At 41.6% G+C, this 10738-nt stretch overlaps 1 protein-coding gene across 2 annotated transcripts; it reads right to left on the bottom strand.

The window, feature by feature from the left end:
* Positions 1-2549: 2549 nt before the first annotated feature.
* LOC133451856 (uncharacterized) lies at positions 2550-10458 on the bottom strand. Of its 2 annotated transcripts, none has more exons than XM_061730997.1 (3): positions 9036-10458; positions 6108-6733; positions 2550-3119 (listed from the first exon to the last, which is right to left on the bottom strand). In XM_061730997.1, exons 1-2 carry the CDS (start codon positions 10038-10040, stop codon positions 6212-6214), a joined length of 1527 nt encoding a protein of 508 aa, XP_061586981.1. In that variant the 5' UTR covers positions 10041-10458; the 3' UTR covers positions 2550-3119; positions 6108-6211. The 2 variants fall into 2 exon arrangements, with proteins under 2 accessions (XP_061586981.1, XP_061586980.1); XM_061730996.1 differs by having other exon boundaries at positions 2551-3122.
* Between the last annotated feature and the right edge of the window lie 280 nt (positions 10459-10738).

Below are 10738 nucleotides of genomic sequence, written 5' to 3'. Positions count from 1 at the left end.
TGGATGGATGGATGGATGGATGGATGGAAGATGGATGGATGGATGGATGGAAGATGGATGGATGGATGGATGGATGGATGGATGGAAGATGGATGGATGGATGGATGGATGGACAGATATATGGATGGATGGATGGAAGATGGATGGATGGATGGATGGGTGGATGGATGGAAGATGGATGGATGGATGGATGGATGGATGGAAGATGGATGGATGGATGGATGGATGGACAGATATATGGATGGATGGATGGAAGATGGATGGATGGATGGATGGATGGATGGAAGATGGATTGATGGATGGATGGATGGATGGATGGATGGATGGATGGATGGATGGATGGATGGAAGATGGATTGATGGATGGATGGATGGATGGATGGATGGATGGATGGAAGATGGATGGATGGATGGATGGAAGATGGATGGATGGATGGATGGATGGATGGATGGATGGATGGATGGAAGATGGATGGATGGATGGATGGATGGATGGATGGAAGATGGATGGATGGATGGATGGATGGACAGATATATGGATGGATGGATGGAAGATGGATGGATGGATGGATGGATGGATGGAAGATGGATTGATGGATGGATGGATGGATGGATGGATGGATGGATGGATGGATGGATGGATGGATGGATGGAAGATGGATGGATGGATGGATGGATGGATGGAAGATGGATGGATGGATGGATGGATGGACAGATATATGGATGGATGGATGGATGGAAGATGGATGGATGGATGGATGGATGGATGGAAGATGGATTGATGGATGGATGGATGGATGGATGGATGGATGGATGGATGGATGGATGGAAGATGGATTGATGGATGGATGGATGGATGGATGGATGGATGGAAGATGGATGGATGGATGGATGGAAGATGGATGGATGGATGGATGGATGGATGGATGGATGGAAGGAAGGAAATGGGATGGATGGATGGATGGATGGATGGATGGATGGATGGATGGATGGATGGATGCATGGATGGATGGATGGATGGATGGATGGATGGATGGAGGGATGGAAGGAAGGAAGATGGATGGACGGACAACAAATTGAAAAAAGTTTGAACCTAGTTTAGATTTCCATGACATTTAAGCAAACTAGTGTTTTTAGCTTGATATTTCCCTTGTTTGTTTAGTCAAACATAACATTTCAGAAACCAAGTAACTCGAAAAAAAAGTGTCTTAATTAGAATAATCAACTAAGGCAGCTTTATGGTAATGTTGATCGGTTATCTCATAATACCCTGTTAAGACCGAATGTTTGTTGATCCAGAACATTATTCATTTTGAATGTTGACAAGTATTAATGTCCTCCAGCATGTGACCTCACCCACCATTCTGCAGTACTTAATCAATTTCTACAACACTGCCTCTGAATCATCACTTTAACACAGTTACTCTCACAGGCAGTTAGTCACAAAGTGGCCCGGGAAGTCAACAACAAGTTTCTGTCATCCTTTATCTGTCGCTTTACTGTCAGGCCACAAAGAAATGACAAAAGGCAGGAATGATGCATACGGAAGATGGATTGGTATGGTTTTTTCTAGGGAGGCCGTGTGCTCAAACAGCAACAGAAGCTTGTGAGAAGAGAGTGGTGAAATTCTTAGACAAGATTTAAATAAACAGAGACGCAGACGCTGGCCAGGCTCCACTGGAACACAACAATCACGAGGGGCCACACACTGCCGTCACCTGATAAGGCAGAGAAGCCTTTCAACAACTTCCACAAGCACGCAGTACTTCAAAGAATGCTTTATTAACTTCTCAATCAGGTGTGACAAAATGCAAGTATTATGTCTTTATTTTGTATTCAAACATGAGACATACGACAATCATTGATCCGCCTGTAAAACACCAAGACTGTTTGGTTTGAGAGAGATTTAATGGATTTGGAGTTCAACTCCTCTCTGCCTTTTTTTATGTTCCTGATAAACCTTTTTATATTGCAGAGAGAAAATACATCTGATATGAAACATATCTTGAGAAGATGATATAGATCTTAATATAATACACGCTATGATAGGTAATATCCTACGACGGAGTATTAGGGCCAAACTAAGACAAAAAAAAATTGGAAATTACGAGAATAAAGTCATAATATAATGAGAATAAAGTCGTAAAATTACGAGAATAAAGTCGTAATGTTGCGAGAATAAAGTCGTAATAGAATAAAGTCGTAATATTATGAGAATAAAGTCGTAATATTACGAGAATAAAGTCGTAAAATTACGAGAATAAAGTCGTAACATTACGAGAATAAAGTCGTAATGTTGCGAGAATAAAGTCGTAATATTATGAGAATATAATTCATGAGAACTCACACAGGAAGAGCTTCTTCTCCCTGTGTTAAAATGAGGAATATTGAGCATCTTGTGAAGTTATATTTATATATTTATAATATATTACGACTTTATTCTCGTAATTTTACGACTTTATTCTCGTAATATTATGACTTTATTCTCGTAATTTTATGACTTTATTCTCGTAATTTTATGACTTTATTCTCGTAATATTATGACTTTATTCTCGTAATTTTACGACTTTATTCTCGTAATATTATGACTTTATTCTCGTAATTTTACGACTTTATTCTCGTAATATTATGACTTTATTCTCGTAATTTTACGACTTTATTCTCGTAATATTATGACTTTATTCTCGTAATTTTACGACTTTATTCTCATTACATTATGACTTTATTCTCGTAATTTCCTTTTTTTGTTTTTTTGTTTGGCCCTAATACTCCGTCGTAAATATCCACTGTAAAATGTCAAAAATAAATGCTTTTGAATTTAAAAAAATAATAATAACAATAGGAAAAATAAATTAATACTGTCATGAAAATACACTGTTATGTTTCAGTTGGTGGTTAAGGAGTAACAGTTTGCATTTTATGCCTTTTTCGGTGTTCATAAACATCAGCAGCTTAGATTCTGAGAGAGGTTTGACATTCACTGCTCCCCACTTCTGTGATCAGGTGACACACTGTGACTGGTCAAATCTAGGTGGAGTGTTCCCTTTGGAAACATCCCCACCTTCAGGCCGTGCTCCGTTTCCACCAGCTGATAGTGGCTCGTGTCCATGGCGTCAGTTCCTGCTGGAAACATCAGATCATAAAAGAGAAAGAAGAATGAATGATTTATATTCAGAACTTCAGAGCTCAGCAACACCTCAGAGAGCTTGAAATTAGGGACTGAGTGCGGCTGATAAATCAAACACCACACACGCACAAAATGTGCTTCTTTTCAAGGTTTTTTTTTTCCTTTTTTGACAGTCTTCCCACTGTACTGGAAGTGAAGGACTTGAGTGTGTCCTTGTAATAGCCTACATGCTGTCTGGCTTGTGAGTCATAGCTGTAAATTTGATTTTTATCAAACTAGCAGCAAAAGGTACAGTATGTGCATCTCTGCTTTCCATCTGTGTCTTTGCAGGGGTTTTAGACCTTCAGAGAAAGGACATTTTTGGTAAGTGTGGGGAGGCTTAAATCTGAGCTCACACTTACTCAGTGTCGCTTCGCTTGCAAAGCGTGAGCTTTGATGTAAATGTCTATAAAGTTGTGGTTACGGTTAATGCAGGAAGGCTCTGCTGAACTCAAAGCTCATATATCAGTCGATCAAAAAGTGTCCTTACTTCTTCCCTCAAGAGCCTGCAGCATAATGCACATAAACAAAACCTCATGACAGATGATGAATTGTAAGTAGTTTCTTTTCACTGGATTTATGAAGCACACTTCTGAGCTGATATTACAAACCTTTAAAGCTGTTAATCAGTCTGCATTTCAATTGTTAATGCATATTGTACAAGTAGGTTCAATTTGCAACTAGTGTTGCTACAACATAACATTTTCAGAGGATGGTGTTTTTTTTTTTTTGGTCAAAAGAACTTGAAAAGAAAGTCATGTCCAACTAAAATTTAAGAGAAAAAAAATAAAGCTGGCAAACCACGTTTACGTTGCATAGACTGAATCAATAGTCCCATCTGACATTGGGCAGATTCATTTCAGTGGTGAGCACTTTTAATTTTTTTCCCATTAAAAAAGACGATAAAATAGCTTTCCACTGGGCTTCTCATTTACTAATTCACATTAACTCACTTGTATTCTAGTCTTGCTCAAGGACACTTCCGCATACAACGAGGAGAGAGAGTTCTCTGCCAGACTCTATCCACACTACCACGTTAACGTTTCCCAACATTTGTAACATTAACATAGCCTCAACATTTACATTATAGATATAGAAACAACCAACTCTGTATACAGTATTAGTCTCTTTTTCTTTGACTTATGAGCAAATAATCTTTAGTCAGCAATGAATTATATGAGGTATCAATAATAATAATAATAATAATAATAATAATAATAATAATATTAATAATAATAATAATAATAATAATAATAATAATAATAATAATAATAATAATAATAATAATAATAATAATAATAATAATAAAAAAAACAATATAACACTGTATGTTTTCGTTGAATTAATAGCTACAGGTACATATATAATTAAATAATAAATCAAGGACTGTTTACATATATATTAATACAAAGTTCTGGAAATTTCGTATGGATTAATTTTCTTTTTTGTATCACAAGGCAGTAATGTTATTTTTTCTTCTTCATATATGTATTAATTCTTTTAACTGTGAAGCACAGGGGTTGAGCGAGAACTTGCTGTGCAAGCTTGGGTTGCTTAGCAATATCTTGGGATAGTGATTTTAACATTGAACCTGTGCTGTCGGTGACTAATTCAAATGAGTCAGGCCTTTAAAATCCTAATAGCTTGCAGCTTTTAAAGACAATGAAAGGATAGTCTTTCACAGAGAATCTCATTCGCTCATATAAATAAAAACTCAAACAAATGCACCTTTTCAAACCATTTTGTTTGCCTGCCAGACTGGATTTCTGCAGCTACAGCCTTGGAAGCGTGTGTCTCCCTGCAGCGTTATGTGCAGCACTGCTTAGCTCAGAGGCAGCTATGTTTATATGGACATCACAATATACCATGAGTTTGCCTCACTCTGCTCTGGCACGTGGCTGAGGGGGTTTTATGATTAAATCCAGACTGTGCTTACCCAACTTGGAGAGGCCAGAAAAATAGATTGCAGTAACACATACTATGCACAAGAGGGAAGTGAAAAAACACACACACACTGTGTGTCTCCTTAGCATTTGCAAAGGCGGGCTCATCAGAAGCTTGCTTAACTGCGTGTATATGCTGTTTCATGTTCCTCCTCTGCTACGAGAACTTTTTTCCTAGATGTCACCTTGTTATTAAGTCTGCTTCTAGTTTGCAGTCGGTAATGAATCTCACTGTGGCAAGAGGAAAAAGAAAAGCATAGTTCCTCCTCATTTAACTCAAAACAGTAAATTGTGCCAATTCTGAGTCATCATAGCTGTGATCATTTTGTAAGTCTATTTACACTTTTAATTTTGTCACGTCAAGTGGTTGTGAGGTCTTCCTTTGCCAAAAAAACAATAACACTCCTTCCAAGTCTTAGTTCACTCAATGTTATGACTAATTTACAATGACAAAAAAAGCCTATCTTGAGTTGGCGGTGTTTTCCACCTTCTGATTCAACAGACTGAAGTGATTAAAAGACAAAAAAGTATGAGGCTGAGGATTTTCAGCTCAAATAAAAGCTCACATGTTTTTAAAACATCGAGCAGCTAATGCTGTTTTAAAGAGCAGAAATTCCCCAAATCTTCTCATTAAAGAATAATTACCTTTCTCATCTTACTGATTATAACCAAGTGTAACCGAGCAGACTTTTTTTTTTTTTTTTTCAAGCCAAGACAGACACTTTTTACAGTGTAGTGAACCCTGGGAAATCATGTGATATCAACAAAAGCTGACGCTCTGCCCGCCCTCTTCCCTTCCACACACTCACACATACATCAAACACACACACACACAGACATACATCAAACACATTCATCTTCCCTGCAACAGCGAGGAACGCTGCAATTCATTTACTGACTTTGAACCCTGCCCTGCCAGTAAACAGAGCGAGCGTCATCAGCTACGAGTGGTGACAGAAATATCAACACTGTAAAAAAGGAGGGAAAAGAAAATCTTACTGTGAGTTTTCCCCCTGCCTGGTCCCTCTGTGACCTCCACTCATTGCAGCAGGGCCTCATGTTTCAGGCCCCCACGGTGCTGGGGCGGATCAGCTGCCCCCCCATCACACCATGCTGGTGCTCTGGAGTCCTCTCATAAGGTTGGCGGGGGTCCTCACGGGCTTGGGCGGCGGGTACGGACCCTTTCCGCAGCGGCCATTTTGGGGGTAAGGTGGCGGTTTCTGAGTTCTTGGGTTGCTGTTGGCTACGATGACCTGGGTTTGTGGCCGGTGCTCTTGACCGGTGTGGTTGCAGTCTCTCGTAGGGTACAGATGGGGCGGGTGGCCGTTCACGCCTGCTCTTTCGTGGTTGATGTCTTTATTGAGACTGGTTGGGGTGAAACAGTTTGTTTTGACAACCGAAGCCATGTGGACCGGGGAGGGCGAGTTAGTTCTGAGGATGATGCGGTCTTCAGCGAAGGCTTGTGACGCCTGAACGGAAACAGGCTTGTGATTGGCCAGCGGCGGTACTCTGAAGTCGCCTGAATGAGTTGATTCATGAACATTTTTGGATGAGCCCTGAGCAATGCACGGTGCCTCCTCGCTGAGGTCGATATTGGCCGTGAGACGATCGATCTGATCAACCACCTGAATGATGATAAAAAGGATAAATACTACAAAACTGCAACACAGTTTAAGGTACCATCTAATTTCAGCTTCAACGAACGTTAAACCTTTTCCTCAGATGTTTTCTTATGTCTTTAACAACCTAAACTTCCAGTAAATGTCATTTATTTTCATATAAATTGATTTTCATGACTGCACACCAAAGTCCAGGTTAAGAACCTCTATATTAAAGGGTGTGTATTATAAACATATATGTGTATATTGTGCCTCAACACATGTATGAAGGTGTCTGAAGTTACAATGAGCTAAAAAACCTTGAGAAAAAACACATACCGTATTTTCTGGACTATAAGCCGCTACTTTTTTCATAGGTTTTGAACATGCGGCTTATACAAAGGTTATTAAGTAAGAATAGTAAAAATAGTAAGGCATTTCTGTGGATTTTTCTTCCACCGCTAGGGGGAGTGCTAACCGGAATTAGAATTAAAAACTAAGACAAAATAAATGCAAAGAAGAATACGCTACTTCTTCTTTAGCAGATAGAAGTAGGTAGAAGCAGATTTCAAACAGATAAATAGATAAATAAATACCGGTTATTTTCTCTTGGTTCTGTCCCGTTTTAATCAGCAAAGTTGCTGCCGTGTTAAAGGAAAGGATCTATTTAGGTACAAACATGTACATCATTTACAGTTCAAAATCCTTCTGTACATGTAGTAAATATCTAATCTAACAACATAAATATCTGCGGCTTGCATATCTTTTTTTTTTTAAATAGAGCGGATGCGGCTTATATACAGGTGCGGCTTATAGTCCAGAAAATATGTAATTACTGTGTTGTTGCAACTGTAAGTCTGAAAATATGTAATTCAGCAAGGGGTCAGGTTTTGCAGGGTCCTGTGATGTCACATACCAGAGTAACAATCCTCTGCATCCTCATGTTTTTCTTCATTTAGCTTAACATTGTTCCATTTTTTCTGTCCCTCCGAAGTGGCTAGGTCAAAGCCGTAACACCAATTTCAAAAGAGTCATACCCTAGAAAAGTGGGCTGTGGAGATAAGATGTTTCCTCCCCCCACTGAAATCAGCTGAGATGTAAAGATGTGACTGTAAAATGTGCTTCTGTTCTGGACTACTTTGCTATTTTGAGCAGACATTTCGTTAAGCCTTCAGGAAATTGAATTCGTTTTTTTTTTTAAAGGGCAAAACATGTCCCCTTTAAACTACAACTACAGTCAGAGCCCGAGTTTTGGAACATCATACCAACTGATATAAGATACTGTGCTACCTACCACACCTTTACAAAAAAACTCAAGACCTGGCTATTAACAAATCAAACATGTGACCACATGTAATCAGTTAATTGTGTATTGCATTATTGTTTATACTATTATTTTGGATTGTGTTGTAAATATTGTGTTTTACTTTTAATGCTTCTGTTATAGGTGTAATGTTTTATAACATCTTGCCAAAAGGACTACAGTTGCGAATTAGCCAGTTGGCTAAAACTGGCGCATTTACAGTAATGTTGATTAATGTGTACTGTCCTTTTCTAAATAAAATGAAACTGAAACTGAACAAACATGAGCATTAACATTGACAAGTCGGGTAAAAGCAGGAAAATATCTGTTTGGGGGTAAAAAATTAATAAAACATGAAAGATCTTCCTTTTGGATAAGGGCGGGACAAAATATTCAACTTATGTTTGTACTTATAACATATTTTCATTTGTATTAAAATTTAAACTACTCCTAAACTGGATCGACTGTAATTGTGACAATGTTTGAATGTCTTGGACTAAATCAATAATATATCTAAAAAATTATATAAATGAAATAAACTAATCAAGATGGGGGTTTTTGTTTTTGTTTTGCTTCGTTTCTTCCTGTCCCAAGTTTACCTCCACGTCTCTCCATCCACAGACCTGGCAAATCATTTATTTATAAGAGTACAAGTCCTTGCAGGGATGCATTCGTCTATGAATCAATGCTCATTTACAGACGTATACCAAATGGATGCTCTGAGAGCGAGGAACAATTAAGCCACAGCTTAATTCCAAGCTTTGTAATGTGTTGGCCGGAACGCTGCCAGTTACAGCAGCCCTCTGCAAAAGGTTGGTGCAAACTGTTCTCAATCGCTGCTTCGGTAAGTGAGGACAACTGAGTCACAAACAATACCATCAGCGTGCTCCTGCAAGCACGCCCCATTCAAGCATTTTTGCAATAATCAATTTAAATGTCACAGTACTGGTGAGAAGCCGGGGACATCTGTCGCAGACCTCCACGATGAGACAGGTAATGTACACAACTGATTACAGACCCTCCTACCTCTTTCATCTCAACGTGAACTTGCTTCAAACCCCCCAGCACGTCCTCCAGATTTGTCACCACTTGCCGGATTTGCTCCCTCACTGAGTCCTGCCTCTTCTTCTGCTTTGTCACCCCCATATCTTGGCGCTGGTGGTCATCGTTAGTCGCCGGTCTGGAGCTTTCCAAACAGGTGGAGTCAGAGGGAAGGACGCAGGATCCCTTCCGTCTGTTCTTGCTCAAGTGCTTTTGCGGGACCTCGGTGGGGAAGAAGCCTTTGTGAGAGCTATTAAAACTCTCCTCTGATCCACCCTTCACTCTGCCCGAGTCCTGATGGCTATCGTTCGGCTCCCCTCCCTCAAAGAACACATGCCTCGCTCCGGAGTGACCGTTTGGCATGTACAAATGCTGCAACTGAAGATAGTGTGGCTCCGCCTGATAGTCCTCGGAAGTGCATGCACAGCCTTCCTCCTCATCCATGGAGATGTACCTGACGGTCCTCCGCCGCCTGTAGCCCTGACCTTTGACCTGCAGATGAGGGAGAGGGTGTGGTATCCCAGAGTGGAAGGGGTGAACCATAGCGCCGCTGTGCACCACACAGCCACACTGTTCCCTCACAGATGAGTAGTGTCTCACCCCAGGCTCCGGCGGGTGGTTCCACTGGGCAGGGTTCAGTTCACAAGGGCACGCTTGGCCCGAGTCATGTGACTGGCTGTAAGGGCCCGGCCCCGCGAACACAGGCCTCCTCTGTGGGCTGAGGTGGCTGAGGTGACCGTTCCTCTCAGGAACTCCGTCCTCCGTGAACGCTCTTACGTCTCCTACGTCTGGAGCCCGAGGGGCCTGGATCTCCCTCCTGCAGTCCGGCAGTGGGTGGTCCGTCCGTCTGGCGGATGCTGGCGGGTACCCGGACCCCCGGTGGTAGTCGTACAGCTGGTCATAGTGGATGCAGCGCTGGCGGGGGCAGGGGGCTGGAGCGGTGCTGTGCTGGAGGAATCGCTGGTGTCCAGTTGAACCTTCTGTGTACATGTCCGACGAAATCCAGAGACTTGCGTAGAGAACGCCTGAAAAAACAACTGGTTTCCTCCTCTCCCAGCTCTCTCCAGCCCAGTCATTCACTCGCTGTTTTCCTCATCTGCGTCTTCCCACAAGAAAACTTTTCTTCAGCTCTTTTTTTTTTTTTTTTTTTTACTCCAACCAAGACTTCTCCCTCCCCTTCCTTCCTGTCTGTTGTTCCCCCTTTCTTCTCCCCTGTAGCTCTTAATCTTTGCGTGCGTAATTTCCTCAAACCGTCTCTCTCATACTTCTAACTTTTCCCCAGTCCTTCTTCTCCTCACCCTGTAGCCCTCTCTCCAACACGGGGCCCCTCCACCTCCCTCTCCCTCTCTTTCTCTCTCCCTCTCTCCCTGTCTGTCTCTCTGTCTCTCTGTCTCTCCCTCTACCTCTCCCTCTCGTTGTTCTGTCTCATTTGCTGCTGCAGGCGTCCAGTCTCTCCCTCTCCCCGTCGCTCTGGCAGCGTATTTCCCGTCTCCTCCCCTCCCCTTCTCCCGCTCTCCTCTCTTTCTCCACCTCTCTCTCGCTTCTCTGGTAGGACTCTCTCTCACGCAGCCGTCTGTACCTGGATTTGAGAGCTCCTTCTTTCCCCGGCACCTGAAACGCAGTGGCTTTCTGGGGCTCCTCCGGCGAGGGGCTCCATGCGGTCGTCTGCGTGAAAAACTCTCCCAGCT

The sequence above is a fragment of the Cololabis saira genome, chromosome 10, assembly GCF_033807715.1.
Source record: "Cololabis saira isolate AMF1-May2022 chromosome 10, fColSai1.1, whole genome shotgun sequence".
Taxonomy (NCBI): Eukaryota; Metazoa; Chordata; class Actinopteri; order Beloniformes; family Belonidae; genus Cololabis; species Cololabis saira.
The sequence above is the reverse complement of the archived record's forward strand: the minus strand, read 5'-3'. Positions and strand labels throughout refer to the sequence as shown.

Excerpts from the sequence above, each read along its gene's own strand:
- LOC133451856 (XM_061730997.1), bottom strand. The coding sequence starts at position 10,040 with ATGTACACAGAAGGTTCAACTGGACACCAGCGATTCCTCCAGCACAGC. Across the intron at positions 6,734-9,035 it reads TTCACGTTGAGATGAAAGAG|GTGGTTGATCAGATCGATCG; the intron begins GTAGGAGGGTCT and ends ATCATCATTCAG.